This window comes from Rhamphochromis sp. 'chilingali' (assembly GCF_963969265.1).
Source record: "Rhamphochromis sp. 'chilingali' genome assembly, chromosome: 11".
In the NCBI taxonomy this organism is placed as follows: domain Eukaryota; kingdom Metazoa; phylum Chordata; class Actinopteri; order Cichliformes; family Cichlidae; genus Rhamphochromis; species Rhamphochromis sp. 'chilingali'.
Window position 1 is genome coordinate 23,097,972 of NC_137938.1, and position 19,640 is coordinate 23,117,611.

A 19,640-nucleotide genomic window follows, 5' to 3' on the forward strand; every position below is an offset into this window, starting at 1 on the left:
GGTTGGGGTTTTCTCCAGTACTGTAGTGTCTTTACCTTACAGTGAAAAATGACTTGAGGCAACTGTTGTCATGATTTGGTGCTATTTAAATCAACTTGAATTTAATTGAATTTGTTCCTAAATGCTTCCCCTTTGCCATAATATCACTTACAGCTCATTATTATACTCTTGGATTGGTGCATACCAGGTGTGGTGTGACCCAGTACTTTTGCCCATATAGTGGCCACATGTCTAGGCCTTAAATATGTAAAGGTGGAATCAATCTTCTCATCTAACTCTTGACTGGAAAGTGAGTAAGTGGATTAAAAACACAACATATCCCTGAAGTCAAGCAGCCTTTTAGGGCTTTAAAAGTATGAATCATTTAACCAACTGGCAAATAATATGGAAATAAAAGAAATGAGAGCCAGCTGCCGGGGAAACATTGCAAGATGAAACTGTGAGAGAAGAATAAGGAGGACATGTGGCACCGAGATGACTGACAGAGAGAGGGAAGGGAGGTTGGGAGGAAGCAAGACTAAACGGGAGGGGACAGACAAGTTATTCTAGTTGCAGACAGCTGACAGCAAAACCAAAATAAGATGGAGCCGTCTAATGGGCACACCTTCTGCAGCTACACTCACAAACCATAAAACACTGCTGGCACTGTTAAATGCGCTTCTGCTCCTAATGGTTTTCAACACAGGAGAGCAAAGAGTCGAGCTGAGTTAATGTCGTAGTTTATTGTTTTCCCATAGAAAGTGTTGTTTCCTACGATCACATTTCGTATAAAAGAGACACAATGTAAAAACCGACTCTAGCGTAGTAATAAATATAAAATGTCATCATGAGATAGAAAAAGGTTAAAGTTGTGAGGGCAGGGCAACAGAGAGGACAGAGGGACACATCAAAACTGACCCGGAGACTGGAAGAGCTCATAGATTGGTTTACACGTCTACAAATATAGTCTCACAGCCCATCTCCTTCCACACACACACTCACACTCAAACACACACAATGCCAAATACACAAGATGTTCCTTAGCAAGTCTAATACAATGCAGAAGACATGTTCATGTTCAAATCTTCAGCTGGTCACGTTTGATGGGTCTGGAAAGACAGACGGATAGCATAGTAGCTAAGACTATAGTGCACATGCGACATGCTAGATATAATTACCACACCTATTATATAGTGAAGCTAACATGGATGCTGGAATAAAACTATAGGCTGCTATTTCCCAGCTCTGACAAAGAGGAGCAATGACACAAAGCGGTGATGCTGTAGACACGGGGCGCGCTGAAAGGGCGAAAAGTGAGAAGTGCTCTTGTTCATTGTTGTCGTTCGTAGACTCTGGTGCATATCACATCATCTGCTCTCATGGTCTGAAAAGAAAGAGAGGGCAATGAGGGCAGTTAATGAGGATACTCGCACACACTGAGGCAAAAGTACTGGCATGGAGTTAGCCATAAATTCATTTTTAAAAAGTTAAAGCTTTCACAGAACAGCCATTCATGTTAATCCACCCTAAAAGTCCAGTTTTTATTGCCTCCAGCAGTTATGACTAACATAATGTCACTGTGCCAAACTGTTTTGACCAATCACTGTGTATGCAAAGAGTAAACACACTTTGCTTGCTTTCCCTCTCTCTCTTACACACACACAAACACTACAACTACGCTGGCTTCTAAAAACCAGTTGTGGGTTTGGTGCTTAACAAGACTTCAGGAGTCTTAAATGTGAACTATTTACTGCCAGCCCTCAAGCTAGCATCTCCCCATAAATACTTACTGTGTTTGCAATTTCTGCACTTTAAAAACAGTTCACTCCAGACTGAAGCCTGCGTGGTATCTTATCTCTAGCTGAACTGGTTTACTGGGTCAAATAAGAATTTTAATTAATGTAATTTAATTTAATTACATCAGAAAGTTTGTTTTAATCAACATGAAGTGCTAGCTGGGTGGGGTTCCCCATTAAGTGCAATTATGCTTCTGTGTTTATTTTTTCATTAGATTAGTATTTTATTGTAAGAAGGCAGCAGATATAAGTGGACTCCAAAAAGGTTATTTGAGCACAATAACTCAACTCTGTGTGGTGAGTGTCTTGCAAACACATGCAGCTAATGTCAGAAGTGCAATGCTACAGCCCATGCAGCCCTCGTTGCTATAAACAAAAGAATATTTCTAGGTTTCACAAGTAAAACAAGATCCACGTAGCAGCTTTTGTCGTGGTCTGTTTGTCAGCCAGTTGTCTTGCTGTGACACGGAGTACACACTTTGTTCATGTGATGACAACTGAACTGTCTTCACAACAGCTGAATAAAATTTTGCTGATGGCAGAGTTTAAATAAGGGGAAACAACCTGGACTAAAGGACAAGCGCCCAACCCCCCCCCCCCCCCCCCCCCCCAAACTGCAGTACTTTGATTGGGCACTTGAGGCTGGCACCAAAAGTAAGCCAATCCCCACAGACTGTAATTAAAAGATGGGCATAGCCAACGTGAAGATAACCTTCTTATCTTCATTTTTGACTCGAATGAGGACCATGATTTAGATATAACATAATTATTGTGTATTAAAGTTAAAAGTGCGAACTGAGAGCATAAACTCATTGGGGAAGCATTTAATGATGTCATAGATCATGTGAGCTCAAGAGCTGTTGCACCCATAGACTTCTACACAGCTGGACTTCTTTTTGTAGCCAGAGGAGTCATGAGCTATTAGGTATTAGAAAAAAAATGCAGGGTTAAAGCATTTCTGCACTTGGTTTACGAGTCCTAGAACTGATGAGCATCTATTTTATACAGCCTGTAGTTGAGCCACATGGACAAAATAAACACGTTTACAAACTGGTCTCTCAAGCTAATTTCCCCCTTCATGGCCACTATGTTAAGGGTGTAGCTTCTTCGACTGACAGGTGACTGGTAGCTCATGCAGATGTTGCTGGTTGGTGACTGCTGGGTTACTGAATTGGACCATGTCACTGTGTTTCTTGTGCTATATGCTGCACAGCAGTTAGCAAATGTCTGTGTGTGTGTGATCCTGTATAAATTAGGGATGTCAAATTTCCTGAAATTAGCTGACAACTTCGCACCTCATCCTATGGTCCAATTGCAATTATTTATGGCTATAAAATGATAAATGGGGATGTTCACAACGCTAAGGTCAAGGCTTCAAAGTGTACATTGGAGGCAGCACAGTGGCAATGTCCATTTTTTATATACAGTTCATAGTTCATTTTAAGATTTACTCCTTAGCCACTTTTTTTAATAATGATCTTTAAAACACACTTTTTAAAAAAAAAATTAGTTAATTTCAAGTCTGAAAATTCAGTTTAGTAGTAGATCAGTAGTGGATAGTGTACAATAATTTGTGAACTATAATCTATGGTAAAGCTTTGCACTTGTTAGTCTCCAAATCTAAACTCTTGCTCAGGTGATAGTTTGTGTGTTTTACCAAGATCAGCTTGCTGTCACTGGTGATCTCTCGGGTCCAAGATGTCTTAGGCCCCTCTCCTTTCTGCAGAGTCTGCTCACAGCTGATCTTGCTGTCTGTTTCCCAACGTGGAAAACTCTGAAAAGCCATTAGACCCACGAATGAATGCACAAATAAATGGACAATAAATACGATGCCATTTGTAGGGAAGGGAACTTAATGAGGGAGTGTCTAATAGAGAGAGAGCACAAAAAGGCTTTAGCAGGGTGATCACTGAGAGGTGATAACTCGTGATGTGCTCATCGTTAGTAGAGCGAAGCGCTGGCTGGGTTGCATGTGTTTGCTTTGGAAACGGCTGAACAGAGGCCATCTATGGGAAATTGGAGAGAGTAGCGGGGAGAATTAGGGAGGGACAGAGGGTAGCAAAGGGCAAGTAGGGGGAACGGAGGGAAGATGGGAAGTTGAAAGGGATTGTAAAGTGTGTGAAGGAGTGCAGTGTAGCATGATAGGCCTTCAGAGACCAAGGGAGGGGTAAAGCTGTGCTATCAGTCCAAATATGATGAAAAGCCAAATTAAACAGATTGATGTAATCTACACAGCTCCCACCCATATCTACTGTGTATTTGGTTATGTATGTGTGTGTCCATGTGTAGTCCAAGAAGAGATGAAGTGCATTTAGTAATATATTCATGTCCATATTTTGTGTACCGTGCAGGGACGCCCATCCACAGTGGTCTCATTGAACTCCTGCCCAACAGTGAAGGTGATGTGGGTGGTTCGGACTGTGGTCGATGTTTTAATAGAGAGCGTTTCTCCATCCTGAGTAATCTCCACCAGGGGCTTGGAGGCTGCCTTCACTGCAATCTTGCGTAGCATCACGTTCACACCTACACAAACAAGCAACAGAAAATGCGAAAGAGCATGTGTGAGAAGAGATTTCCAGAAAAGACAACACATAATGACAAAAAAACATAGTGCCAATGCTCTTCCACAGCTAAATGCGGTGCCTTGAATTAACACTACTGCTTCCACTAAAACTAAAAATATTCCCTGGGACATTGGTAAACTCAGTTCATGGAGATGGATCTTTTTTTTTTTCCTGTGCTTGTGTATTAGAGTGTAAACAAAAACACAAGCAAACAAAGACAAGCAAGCCCTGTATCGGCTGTGTGGTTGTGTTTGAGTGTTGTTGTGTTGCTGCTTATCTGCAATGTCTTTCTGCACACACGGGGCAAAATTTGGAGCAGACTTGAAATGCACAGTGCTTTCCAATAATGATTGCACAGGAAACAATGAGGTCATATGACAAAGCATGCCTCAATCCCCCTCCACAGACTTAATCATCGTTGCGGCCATGCAAACACACGCTTACTGACTTTAACACTCACACCGTGATTGCGATTTGCACTTCCTGAAGTGTAATCTCAGTTATTCCCCTTTTTTCTGTTTCTAGGGAAAAAGCATAACTCATTCAATATTTTGTGTGACTGTAAAAGGCTTCTCCATACGGGGGCAGTTTGTGGTATGTTGGTCATCTGTATTTCACAATGATTTCACAAAAGAGTGACCAGAACAGCACTCCCAAAAAAAAGACAAGTCACGTAAAATCTAACTAATGTTAGTGTTTGGTAACTTTAGCCACATTTATAAACTAATCTGCAGTATTACTTTTAATAAAATTAATTTCCCCAGCCTTTTTTCCCACTGAAATGTGCTTAAAAGTTTTAAAAAATGTGAAGGAGGAAAAGGTTTGTCCAATAGTGATTATCTGAAAAGGGGAAGGAGGAAAAAAATGATGTTACCCCGTGGGAAAAGAGAGGGAACAAGGAGAAGACCGGTATGGGGGAGGGAGGTTGGGGGCCTGGGCAGACGAGGGGCAGCGGTCTGCGTGTGGTGTGCGAAGATCTCTGTCCAAGTGTGAGGGGAAGTGTGTGTATGCCGCCCAGTGTGTATCTGCTGCGAGTTGGGTTTCACACTTCTCACCTCTCACACATTCCCACCTGTCACCAAGTGTAAATATATACAGAGAGAAATGCACAGTCATTTGCCATGCATTGGGTTGTCCAGCCTATGCCCTGTGTATAATTTGTATGCACTGTACAAGCAGCTTCATATATATAAATGCATTGTGAGCTTGTGGTGTGCAGATGAATGTCCACTCATTGGAAAGACATTATTTTGCAGGAATTACTTATACCTTTTTTGCTCCAGGTAATTATTAATACTTCCAAGTACTTAAATATTATGTTATGCTAATAATTCTCAACATTTCAGGGGGCATTTGCAGTATGTGTGTGTTTACATTGTGGAACGACTTGCTTTATTTAATTTGGTTATATAAATACTTTTTTCCTCCATGCTGTGACGGGGTGGCAAAAGTTTGAAAATGTGATTATTTATTTACTTTTTATTATTGTAAATCACTGCACATCATAGCTGCTACTGTGCATTTATACATGTGCTTTATAGCTTTACTCACAATGTAGCCTATTTTCAGTTTTTTCCCCCACAGATACCATATGTAATGACTCCTTGTGCACGACCAAGGATAAAAGCCTAGAAGTGAAAATGTGGCCCCCATCAGTTTTTTGTCTTAGACGCTGCTGGCCTGCCAAAACCTTTGGAAGCCACAGAGGGATACGAAGGTTCTCAAGGTATTCCCCGCTGTTAATTTTTGTGACCGAAATTCTTTAATTCACACAAGTTTCACCACTGGGGGAGAAACACAATTTCAGACAGACGGTCAGGGTCAGAGGTCAAAGATCATAGGGCAGAGGAAGCATTTGGGACATGGAGAGACGAGGGTAGAGGGAGGAGAGCTGGAATGAGGAAAGGAAGAGAGGATAGATGGAGGGAATAGGGTAGTAAGTGATGACAGTATGCATCCAGCTGTGCTTTGCCTCCAATGAAACCAGGGATCAGAGCCCATTCCCCTCTGTCAGTCATCCCAATGTAGAGGTAAATTAAAGGAACACATGCAGTAAAGGGTGTGGATGTGTGTGTGTTTGTGTGTGGTAGTTACACAGCATTCCTGCTGTTGGAATGTTGTCTTATAATAATAACAAGAGATAAAATAATTCAAATACAAAGTGCACAAAGCAGGCGCATCGCAAGAACAATGCATTTTAGAACATATGCTAAAACCATTTAAGGAGAAATAAAAGAAAAAGAAGAGTATTTAAAAAATCAGGTGATGAAAGTATATCTTAAGAGGAGATTTAAAGGTTGCTACAGGCGCTCAGACCTCTCTTTTCATCGAAAAGTCATAGAAACGTCCTTTTAGACAGACAGTATACGCATAAAATATCCTGTCCTCGCATTATTGCGCACGGTGCCATATTTGCCTTTGGTCAGAATAATCTGGATCAAACAGACGTTAAAACTAACCGGTGGTCTTTCATTTGTGTAGTGGTGGTACGGGATTCATGTAGTTCAGTTACCTCTATATGTGTAGGTAGCTAAGAGACTAAGATAAAGGCGGTGTTGTTGGCGCTTTGCGATAAAACGGATTCCAGGTGTGCACTGCCAAGTCATCTAATGAAAATTGGCTATTAACGACAGATGCGCGCCTGTAGTGCGCCCTACAGGCGCGCTCACGCACACACTGGCCGGTTTACAAATGAGCCAAACAAAAAAACAGCGTGGATCTCAGCGGCAGGTATTTGTTCTTCTCTCGGACTGTCACTTCGGATAACGATGCCACTGTCCTGCACTGTATTGTGTCATAACGGTCCTCTTTAAAAACACACGCAAACAATCTGAGGTTGAGACACAGACAGATGTGTCGCCGTTTGTCGCTATTGTGTTAGCAGGGGAGGCCAAAAGGGGAGATGAGAGAGGATAAAAAAGAGGGGGGGCTGGCTGGGGGCCAAGAACGGAGTTTGGGGTTCTGCAGCAGAATGACAAAGACCCCCCACCCATGCAGTACGCTGGTGCACGGACGCAGAGGTAGACTCACAATGTGCTGAGAAAGCTACAGTTTGAGCTGACACATCTGATCTGTCTCTATGAACAGAACTAAAAGCTTCACCAGGAACCACTGACGCATAAAAACGTTCAAACTGCCACTTACAGTGATGATGATTTAAGAAAAAAACAAACAAACCTTGCTTCACATTACTTACCTAACACTTTCAAGAGTTCCTCAAAATTTTCAGAGCTCTTCATCTCCCAAGTGCCGGAGAAATCTGGGATTTTGCGCTCCATGTTCGGCGATAGTTTGCTTAGTGGTGTGGACTAGATAAGCTGTCAGGTCCTGGGCTGCAGTCAGTGCGCGTCTGTGCGTCAAAAATGAACAAGTTGTGTGTGCGCCAGATGGCTTGGATCTGTCCGTGACTTGGTTTTGCCTTCTTCCCGGGATGAGAGACCTACTGACAGCAGCTCTTATCTCATCTATCTAGCAGTGCACGTTATAAGCATTTGCACTTCAAATGAATGACACGGAGCGCAAAGATACTTGTGTAGGGATGCACACGCCCCTTTCTGAACGGACACGCCCCGGAGGCCGACAGATTACAGGCACAGGCCCACAGTGCTTTAACCTGAGAACACCCCAGCAAGCACTCTGTGCACTTCGGCCCAGGGAGACGCGCACCTGTCACCACCCAAACTAACCACTCCCCGAAACTCCCGCGTGCTCTGTTTATTAGGTGTTTAGCCACTTACTTTAGGCAATTACATTAACTACATATTACCATCAATGTTGTCATTGCAAAACAGAAAGGATGTAACCAGGTCAGTATTGACAGAACATGTCGTCTTGGCAGGGCGGCGCAAAGGAAGAACAAGTCAACTGCCAACCTGAAGAGATGGCGGAGCGGTTTGTGTGGGTGTGTGATGAGAGCGAGAGAGAGAGAAAGAGAGAGTGAGAGAGGGGCCAAGTTCATCTCCCAGCCTCCAGTACGCCCTGGTTCTGTGTCATAAAAATATAAGCAGAGGTAATGGGATACATCTAACGGCTGCAACTGGTGGGCTAGCCTGCGTCAGAGGAAAAAACAACCCGAACCCATGAGGGAAATATATTACGTGGGGCTGGGATTAAAAATAAGAGGTAGTATTGGCGCAGGTCAGCGGTGGCTCTCCTTATTAAAGTTTTTCGCCCCCCGCTGGCGGAAGAAAGAGGAGGGGAGGAGACGCGTCAGGCGGGGTCAGGGGCCCTGCGGGGTCGGAAGGTAGTCCTATAAAGAACACACGGAAATGCACACGCACACACACCGTATGTATGCGCGCTCACGCACGCGCTGATGATGGATGGCAACTGGACAAAGCAGACGTTAACTATTGACTCTTGATGGATGATCCCATCCGCTAATTCTGCACGGCGAATTAGCGCGAGGTAACCCGGGCGACTTTAAGGCGCGGGCATTAGCCCCCATACCCCCACGGCTTAGGATATAAGCTTCACGCACACACCGGCTCAGTGTCAGTGTTATAACAAAGACACAGTGACTAACAGAGGTCAATAACAGTGTCAGATTGATATTTGGTAACCTGATATGCGCTTTTGCGCACAGCTCTGCGTTCAGTTGCTTTGGTTTGCATCGGGCCCGGCGGGTCTGTTTGATGTGAACAAAGCTTGCTCTCATTGTTTCCTTCATCCACACACACACACACACACACACACACACACACACACACACACACACACACACACACACACACCTAACATCTAAGTCACTGGCCACACACCATGCCACAATCACAGCATGTCCTCACAAGACAGCCATATTAGAGGTGTAATTTGCACTCCAGTCTTCTCTTTTTCTTCTTCTATGTCACTCATGTTTTTTGTAAGCTGGCTTACCTCTTCTTCTTTTTTAAACTCTTTAACAGTTTTCTCTTATATTATTAAATCAAAACACCTGATAGTGAAGTAAAAAAGTGAAGTTTATTACTGAGATCAATCGAAATCCACATGGGAATCTTTATATTAAAGCACAGCATCTGTGGTGGTCTATGGTTAAGAAAAGAGGACATGATCACGCCCCCAGTTTAAAGGTGGCTGATTCAAACCACCAAGGTTACAAAGGACAGCTGGCTACCATGGAGTAATTCGTCTGCAGCGTCATCACAGGCCATTACCGCTTTAGCATGACATAACAAGAAATGCATCAAAAGCCACTGAATGAAACAGACAGTCATGCAGTATAGGACGATAGCCTCACCCATGTTGTGTGTGTGCTGTTCAGATGGGGGGGTTGATAAAGAGCTCTGAAATGTGTGTGATGCTGCATGTCAGCACGTGATGACAAAGCAAAGCTCAACATTCAGATCCACTCAACCGTGCCCCGCTCCTCTCAGCCTCTCTCTTGCCCCCCATTCCTTCCCTCCATTCCTCTTTTCCTTTCTGTCTCTCCTTTACCTCATGCTACTTTCTCCCCCCCTTTCTTCTCTTTTTCGACCTTCTCCACCTCCTCCTCCTCCTGTCAAGCTTTTGTTCTTTTGTTCTGCTTTGACACATTCCTCAAGCATGTTGAGGAGAGGGAAGAGGCAAAAACAGAAGGGGAGAGGATGGAAAGGAGAAGAAAAAAGGAGGGGGGGCTAGTTAGTGAGAAAGTTAGAGACTGAAGTGCATGTCAATTTTTGTCTCTTTGTTGTGGGGAGAAGGATAGGGAGAGTGAGTCAGCAAGAGAGAGCAAGGAGATCAAAAGCCAACAGCGATGGAGAGGTTAAGAGCAGTGGATGAATGAAGGCGACAGATTAAGATCTGTCTTCGGAGGTGTAAGAAGTATTATTTTCCTGCTCCTGCGCCAACTTTATCTAAGCTATTTCCTTATGTTCCAGCTATTATCCTCACATATACTGTTTACTTCTTTTGTTCTGTCATCTTCATCTTTCTGTGTTCTTTCTCATACCAAGATTATTATTGGTAACCGATATCACCAACTGCCATCACAGAGACTGACAGGCAGGCTGCACCATGTGCAATCTAAACAGAATCTCTTGTGTCCTGTTTACAGTCATTTTTGGCTCTTATCAGCATGGCTACAAACATTCAGCATTTATAGAAACAATAACATAAAGCAGCAATAATACCATAGAAGAAGAGTACAACGCAGAAAAAAATTCGGGGTTCTGTTTGAGAAATAATCATACAATTAGTTTTGACAATGAAAATATTTACTATTTCCAGCTTATGCACAATCAGATTTTTCAAACTTTCTAACTAATGTGACTAAATGACATCAGCAAAAGCTGATAATAACTAAGCCAGTGTTTTCATCAAATCAAATGCAGCAGCAGCAGCAGCAGGGGTGACACACATGCAGCTTCCAGGCCACTAAGGGTCCAGTAGGTCCCCTTGGCTGTGTGTCTTGTGTCTCTGCAAAGTAAAAACTGCAGAGACATAGAACAGACGCATCACTGGAGTTTTAGCTGTCTCTTGTCCTGCAGACACCTTTGAGACATTGCCCATCTGCAACCTTCTTATCGATCAGGACATTAACCATGCTGCACCAGTAAACCAGTTTAGCTAAAGGGTTGTTCTGAAGAATTTCTTTGATTTATGACACTAGTGTTTCTTTGCCTTGACAACAGACAGCAAGAATGCAGGAAAACTGACGTATTTGAAAAATTCTGCATAGTTTGTAGGACATCAAAGGTTGTGAATAATCATGATAATATAATAAACCTGTTTTCCAAATTAATCTTTCTTTAAATGAGAACCTTTTCAGAATGTACTTGTACTTCTTTGAACTAATAGAAAGGGAAACATTTGGAGATGTGCGGTTTCAGAGGTAGTGATGGGTTCAGTTTAATACTTCAATGGCTTGAAATTGGATCACACAGAAAGGAATAAGGATGCTAAATAATTGGTTATGTGGAGCCTGCTGCACTTTGCCAAATGCTATTATTAAGGAAGGTTTGTTCATTTCTGTGATGAGAAGCACAATTAATCTGAATCCTTTACACAGTTGTTTAATTAGAACAAAACTGGGCCGACTGTGACACTGACATCCTTGGTGATACCATGAAACAGTTAAACGAAATCATTTGGTTAAACACTCTATACCCTGCAATCCTCACAGTTGTGTCGCTGGCAGCAGAGAATTTCCAGCTGTATTTCCTTCTCTGTGTTACATTTAAAACAGACTGAGCCTTGTATCAACACCCTCCCTAGGGTGACCTGTACCATATCTCCACACTCACTTCCTCTTATGCTGCGTATTGTTTCCTATTTCCTCTCCTCATTCAAATGACACAGATTTGAGCCATATCTGTGAAAGTTACAATCTACAGACTATTTACTGTTCCAAAGTTTCCTCATGTGGTCATGAAAGAAAACAGGAAAAAAGCTCACACCATATTAGATTTAATGCAAATTGTATCTAAAGTATGTCTAAAATGTGGGTGTCCTATTTCAGATGTCTTATCGTATTTGTGTTGCAATAAGAATAAAAAAATATAGTGACATGTATGCACAAGTTGGAGCCTGTGCGTGTGAATGCGATCAGTCGGGTTAAAGCCACACTTCAGTGGCATTCTCCACTTTATAATGCCGATGACCTCCAGTAAAAATTCTCACCCACTAATCTTAGTAATCCCAGATGTGAACTTGACCCAGGCCTTCCAAACTGCCAGCTCCTGGAAGTCATTATTACTGGCCTTTACCCTCACAGGAAACCACTGGGCAAGAAGTGCACATGCCTGCAGACTAACATTCCCCAAATTACCGTATCTCTCTTTTATGATTTAACCCTGGGTCCGTGTGGGCTTGAGACCTCCCCAAAGAGTCATGAGATGAATCAGGCACCTTTTAGATGACTAATAGAACAGGAAAGAACACAAAACATTTACGTGACACAAGACTGTGTCTTTTTCTGTAATCTTTTCACTTTTTGCACAAAATGCATGACAGCTGAACCTCTTCCAGCCTCTAAAAATTACATGCCGAGCCATAAATACGTTTAAAGGGGGTCACAGCATTAAAACATTTGCGAACCCCTGCTCTGTGTGACTTTCACAACAGTTGCAGACACACATGTTCGCAGCCAAAAGTGTGTGCAGCACTGTTGGCTGCTGGCATGCTGACCCAGCAATCCATATGGGGCTGATTAGAGATGGCAGTATTTAACTGTGTACATGGAAGAGAGGCAGAGAGATCAAACCAAAGAGCAGAGGAAAGATAAGAAATTAGAAAAGTTAAGAGCGCACGTCTGTGTGTGTAGCATGTTTAGATATCTTTGTGAGGACCAAAAATTGGAATTCTACTATCCTTGTGGGGACCAACAGTTTAAGGGTTTAAGGGTTAGGGTTAAGCGTTCACTTTTGATGGTTAGGAGCAGCAGCTAGGGAAAGCATTATGTTAAAACATGAAAACAAGTTTGTGTGTGTGTGTGTGTGTGTGTGTGTGTGTGTGTGTGTGTGTGTGTGTGTGTGTGTGTGTGTGTGTGTGTGTGTGTGTGTGTGTGTGTGTTTCCCCACATAACGGTTACTCTTTCCTTATTATTTTTCTTGGTAATGGAAATCATCAGACACAGATTGTTCCTGACACACACACACACACACACACACACACACACACACACACACACACACACACACACACACACACACACACACACACACACACACACACACCACATCATCGTGCAAGGAGTTTTGCATTTAAAGTATCACTAATGGACACTGTGTGTGTGCGCCTATGTGTTGCATACATGAGACTGAACCTCTAGATGCCTTTGCAGTTGCAGCCAGACGCCTGTATTACTCACACTCTATTCGTATTGTCCTTCAGAGCTCCTCCCTGCTTTCGCCCCGCTCCCAAAACCCCTTCTTCTCTTCTTCTCTCCCCCCTCGTCTTTGTGCTTCTAATTATCACATTTGTTATGAGCCGGTCTGGACAGCAGGAGAGCAAGAGCAGGGAGAGGTTGATTAGGAAGGGGAGGAGATGGCTGTGACTGTGAGCACTGAATGAAAAGGAGCTGGAGAAATAGATTACGTCGAGCTTGTCTTTATTTGGTCCTCCTTGTGTGTTCAATGCTTGAAGTTTTCCCTGTGTTTCCCTGTGTACACTGTCACCTGCACTTAATCTGAGGTGACAACTGCACTGAGTGATGCTGAATTGTCGTGCAGCCAACAGAAGACAGCAGATGAGAAGGATGAAGAAGAAAAGAGGAGAACAGTGAGGTCAGAGAGGCAAAGAAAGGAACTGAGGGAGGCTGAGGTGTTCATGAAGAAGGTTTTGTGAAATACAGCTAACATATGTGGACTGGAGAAAAATGGGAAGCTGAGAAGACAAACAAGAGCTGGTTCCCATACTTTTATTGCTTTTCACCTTATTTTATGTGTTTTGTTTTCCTGAAAACCCCAAAAAAGTTCAATAAAAGTCCAGCCCTGCTTTTATCGTATCAGCCCTCCTTCTTCTTGCATCCTACGACTCTGCCCCTCCACCCTCGCTCTGCCTCTCACTCCGCACTCATTCTTTTATTCTCCCGCTGCCTTTCCTCTTTGACCCGAGTCAACGATTGTTGTCCACTTTTGCTTTTTCCTCAGCCACGATTGTGTGTCAGTAGTGTCTCCAGAAGGCAATGTTCTCATCTGTTTAAGTTTGTCTGTGCATTTGTGCACATATGGATGCATGCACGACTGGACAGTATGTGTGCATGCGATGATGTCATAGATGAAGAATTGCTATAGTTAAATACTTGGCGCAGGTCACCCTCTGGTCACTGTTGCTGTACGTGACCACAGTGTGTCCCCAAAGACTCTACAATTAACTGACACAGTGTCAGATTTATGCTTTATTGTTCTCTCAATTGCTTTGAATAGCAGTAGATCTGCATATCAGTGAGTTTGAGGCAGAAAACTGGAAAATGGCATTAAGCTCTGTGATTTCTTCACTGATCCTCTGACTTTGCCAAAGACGTGTGAGAAAATAAATGCTCAATATAAGGTTTAAAAAGCTTTTATTCACCTGCCTTTGCAAAAACATGATGGGGAAGAAAGCTACGAGAGATAGCTATACATGAAATGGAAAGGTGTGATGAAATTTTACGAGGTGCAGTGCATAGAGATGGAGTCATCTGTGATACTTTCGGTGTTGCTGTACAAGAAAACCAAGTGAAGAATTGTCATTTCTTGTCAAATTCCAAGCAAGTCATCACTTCTTTTATTTTTGATTAACTTTTCTGCAAATCAATGAGCCTATTGTTTCATTCGCACTTCTATTCATTCATATCAGTGTAGTGTGGCTTTGTACAAGCAGATGTATACAAAATAAGCTCAATAAGAACTCCATAACTTTTTAAAGTATGCAAGAAATATTTTCTCTTGATAATAACACCTCCATCCTGCTTATTTCGCTATTTGAGTCTAATGCTTACACTTTAGAGGTGCTAAAAGTTCAGTGTTTTTCATCATGTTTTACTGTAAATGGCTCAGCAGCACAAAGTTTTTGCTGGCGTAGTACCTGACCTCCACATTTGATACTATACGTGACTGTCATTTTAGCTTGATAGCTTGACATACTGGGTGAGTGTACTGGGTTCTGTGTTGGAGTGGTTCTGTGGCTTATAAATTAACCTCCTCGTCTGCATCTCTTGCCTGCTGTGTGGCACAAGGTTCTGTTTCTGGCACTTTACAGTTTCTTGTATATCCACTCCCTCTTTAGCTCATTTTAAGCTTTTTAAAGGGCTTTTATTATCACTGCTACACAGATTATGTTCAGTTATATACCTCTTTTAAGCCCAAAGATGTTTTAAAATGACAAATTCTGCATAGTTTATAATAGACTCTATTAAAAGATGGGTGGCTGACAGTGTTCTCAAACTTAATAATGAGAGGTTACAAACAGAAGTCCTTGTTTGTGTCCTCCAACATATGGAAACACCAGGTTTCCTCGCGACTTTTCCTAAATCTTCTATCAGGAACCGTTTTTAAAAATAGCAGCAGGGCCCTGGGGTCATTTGTTCAGGCCCTGCTTGCTGTGCAGCATAACTAGGAGCGTTTGCAGTGGTCCCCAGATTCTGGAGCTCTTCCCTACTGAGCCTGAGATCTGTGGACTCAGTGGTTTAAAAAGCAGCTAAACGCTCGTCTTTGTCACCTTGTTTTTCAGAAACGTTCTGTCTGTATGTTTTTAGTATCTTGTTGTGATTCACATTGTAATTTTTATCCTGAAAGGTGCTATATAAGTAAAGTTTTATTCTATGTCATTCTTTTAAAAGGGGTCAGGTGGTCTCCAGGTCAGAGTTCAATTTTTTATTTTTATTTATTTTTTTATTTTTTGCACAGAGCCCAAAACAAGAGGGGACATTCAACTGAACAATAAAAAAATAAATGAAGACAAAAAAAATCCCAAAGTTGTTTATTCACAATCTGATCTGTACTGTCCCAACGTATCATATTACCTGTTATCTTACTTATATTTGTGGGATTCTTTGATCCAAAAAGGTTGTTGCACTTTAAAAACTCTTCAAGACTAATTTGCAAACAAATGTTGGAAGTTTAGGACGATCATCTCACAGAGACCGCTGCAACAATCTAGTCTCACCAACAGCAAGCGAAAATGAGCCAAAACGAAATTCTAGCAAAGAGTAAAATGCATGTGTGTTGGAAGATTTGTTTGTATGATGTATCATGTGCCTGCCGTTATAATGACCATGACAAAGTAGACATAGCATGGGAAAAACCAAGCAGAGTTGCAGATGACTTTTTAAGTATTGTCATTCTGCAGTTTACCATCAAACTTTATATTCTAACCAAGTTTATTAGGCTCATACGATGTGACTTGCAATAAAATACATGACCGATGAAATCTCACAGGATGTAGCTGTAGGTGCCTAAAAAGACTCTAAACAACTAAAAGTCTTTCTCTTTTAGAATAAAAGATGAAGGAACCATATATATTTTTAAATGAATTTAAGCCTGAAGGCTGTTTGTACTGTTATGCTCAGGCTTTGCTTGGATCCTGGGATTTTGGTGAGTAGCCTAATGAGCAACTCTCCTGCCATCTGGTGGTGGCAAACTGACGGTGCTGTGTCTAAGTCTTCAAACTCTTTATAACCTTTTGGCTCCACACGTAGAAGATGTCTGGGCATGTGAGCCTACTGTAACTAATCAAACTATTGTTATTAGTGTTTACAGGAGTTTAGTGCCCTCGGCTTTGCGTGACTGCAGGCCTGCTCATGCGCCTGCAGGGACAGGTGGAGTCCCAACCCCCACAAGTCATCCTGATAATTTTGTTTGTGTTTTTGTCTCTCTGAGAACCAGTTTTAATGTGATACAGAGTGGCAGCAGTTCACCCAGGCCTTAATTTGTTGAAGAGCTTCTTAAGAAGGCTATGTCAAAGCTGCGAGTTAGCTCTTATGCTGTTAATGTTCATTTAACACCACAAAGTGCAAAATGAGAATAATAAAAGGTCAGCTCCAATCACCACAAAGCCGGTAGACAGATTTGAGCTGAATCCGAGCTACTTGGCATTTCTGGCTCTATTATGGGAAAAGTGTTGTTTGCCAATGCTGGCACAAAAATATTGAGCTGAGCCAGGCTTTGGTTGTGACAGGTTTTATGTGGGCCATGTGCCACAATATACCTGACAGTTGGCTCATGCAGCGGGGCCTGTGGTTGACTTGAGACAGGCTTTCAGCCCACTCAACCTTCATCAGCCTGAGTTAACACTGTCAGTGAACTGGCTTAGTAGAAAACTGTAAATATGGTGCACACGTGGGCACAGCATTTGTTGCTGAATGGGCAATTTGGGGAAATTCTAATGCAAACTCAGGAAAATGGTGACCCCTCAACAGCAACAATGACTCGTATATCACAAAGTATCTTATTTCAGTAAGTTTCTATTTCATATTTATTCTGCATAGTTTAGTTCAGAGTGGAGATACATGCTTGCAATATTTAATATTGGTGTTGCTGTATATTGTATCATTTTGGAACACCCACCCTGTTGTAAATATGTTTAATGACAGAGCTGAAAAGGTGCATCTTAAATTAAATACACAAGGTCTCATATGAGGGTGGATAACAAGTCAAATAAAAATGAAGAAAAGGAAACGGTCTACTTTTGTATCACTGACTCAAGGACTGTAGTGTCTTTATTCTTTTCCCATCTTTAAACCTTTCCCTTGCAAACACCCATGTCAGTATAAGTGCAGTAAAAATGCAGCAGTGCCTCTTTGTAATGGAAACTTTTAACATTCTTCTCATCTCTGTGCCAAGCTGACCTGGCTGAATGGGAGGCTCCATAGTGTCTCATTTTGATTCCCTGTAATCTTTTAATGCAACATGTAATCGACTTATTACAGCTGGCTTGTAAGGCCCTAACACATAAATGACAGCTACTGCCTGCCTGATGAACATCACTTAGTAACAAAAAAAAGAAAACACGCAACCGGAAAAAACAGAGGTCTAGTGCACAGACGTAATGTGATGGACCGAGCAGTGAAGGAAACTTAGGCACAGGTTAAAGTCCAAAAAATGATTTTTTATTTAACCCAAAAAACATAATTGGTTAACTCATGCAAAAAGAATCAAAATCTTGGGCCCATAAAAGAGGTCAAACTAACAAAACTCTACTCAAAGTTGACAACACAACTGATAACTCAAACAAGCTGACCTAACTTAACAAGACAAAGGGGAAACTTAAATAGTGGCTGATCAGCCCACAAAAACAGGAAAAGGGGTAAAACACACAAAACCTAACTAAACCAAACATAATGAACTCCAATTCCCCCCCATGGTCCCGAGTTATGGCGTGAACCAATTTGTAGCCTTCCTTTAAACCTCGCTCCGCCCCTTTTCCACCTCTTGGCTCCTTAATCAAGGGACTGGAACAGCTGCAACTAAGGTAACTCAGAAAACAAAAGATTAATCATACATAACAGTGTAAACTAAAATGTGCGCACTTATTTTAGAATGCAGTGTTATGTGGATATGTGAATGAATTCTAAACCAAAACCAGTTATTTATTGTTCTGTAAATAAATTCCTATATTTAAAGAAAGAAATGTGAATGCAATATTACTTATAAGCCTCTACACTAACATGGTGATATTACCACTGTGTGGCTGTAAGTGCAGCCATCACACGTAATGAGATGAGAGACGCCAAGGAAGGGCAGCGCTAAAGAGAAGGCCACATAAATAGCCACAACCCTCCTTTATTATCAGAGGGCAACACCAAGAACTCAAATTGCAGAGATCATAACCAAATGCACAAACACACTCGCAAAAAATAGCAGTGCCTGTGAACTGTAACAATCTCTATTGCAACCTGTGAACTTGTAAATAACGTGCCTATAAATGATTCTGTGCTTGTGGTTCTTCTTGTTCTCTTTTTGAGAACCCCTCAACCCATTTGTGTGTAAAATCAATTTATTTTAGATTTCTGTGACACCTTTCTCCCTTTTCATTAACAAGCTGCGTCTAAGATACGTCACTTCACTGACTACATCCTCAAAAGTATAAAAAACCCCTGAAGAGGTAGAAAGAAGTCAGCTTGGCAAACCTATGGATCCACTTCTCATCTCAGGAGGTCGAACGTAAGAAGAAACCAGCAGAGGGTGCTAATCTGAATCAGCAGAGACCAGAGAGGCACTGTGGCAAAGATGTGTTAAGATTGTGATTGAAAGCAGCTCATATGCTGATTTTTTTTCTTAATCTCAGACTACATCTGTATTTAACCACACCTGAAAACTCTTATTTCATTTAGTTAAACTGCCATCATGTGCATGTTAAGCTATTCAGCATAGTGATGAGCAATTTGAGTTTCAAGTGCACGCGTCTTCATGGTCTGATATTTCCTGTGGTTTTTGCATCGCATGCAATAAGTGTACACACAGTGAGGTACCGATACTTTCATCACTGACAGACGACAAACCCATTTGGTTAATTTGCTGGAAGGAAGAACAAAGCAAATATTAATTTCTTGAATTTTGAAACTGAACTACTGGTGTGACGAGACTTCTTGTTATGAATGTATAATAAATATATCAGCTGCTCCAAACAAAGCTCACCCAAACAATAGTTATTATCAGTCTTCTGTGCAGCTTGAATGGGTTTGCTGTCTAATTGCTGCACTTTCACTGTAGCTTTTGTGGACTAATTAGCAGGCAAATCAGTTAAAACAAGACAAATCTAGAGACACAATCTTCACATGGTTGTCATCTACCTCATTTGTAAACATGAATCACTAACTACTGGTATTTTAAAATAAAAGACGTGGATGGATTGGGGCGATTCGTTGAGTTTGTGTCAGAGAAAGATGAAAGAAAAATTCCTGCAG

General features: G+C 41.8%; 1 protein-coding gene across 1 annotated transcript; it reads right to left on the reverse strand.

Moving 5' to 3' along the window:
• Positions 1–703: 703 nt before the first annotated feature.
• crabp2a (cellular retinoic acid binding protein 2, a) lies at positions 704–7,852 on the reverse strand. Its single transcript, XM_080895374.1, has 4 exons — positions 7,536–7,852; positions 4,120–4,298; positions 3,433–3,549; positions 704–1,363 (listed from the first exon to the last, which is right to left on the reverse strand). Exons 1-4 carry the CDS (start codon positions 7,615–7,617, stop codon positions 1,310–1,312), a joined length of 432 nt encoding a protein of 143 aa, XP_080751500.1. The 5' UTR covers positions 7,618–7,852; the 3' UTR covers positions 704–1,309.
• Between the last annotated feature and the right edge of the window lie 11,788 nt (positions 7,853–19,640).

What these genes read in the sequence shown, in the direction of transcription:
- crabp2a (XM_080895374.1), bottom strand. Translation starts at nt 7,617, where the DNA reads ATGGAGCGCAAAATCCCAGATTTCTCCGGCACTTGGGAGATGAAGAGC. An exon ending in GGAACTCTTGAAAGTGTTAG is followed by an intron (nt 4,299 to 7,535) that starts GTAAGTAATGTG and finishes TTGTTTGTGTAG; the next exon opens with GTGTGAACGTGATGCTACGC. An exon ending in GTGACAGCAAGCTGATCTTG is followed by an intron (nt 1,364 to 3,432) that starts GTAAAACACACA and finishes CTTTCTTTTCAG; the next exon opens with ACCATGAGAGCAGATGATGT.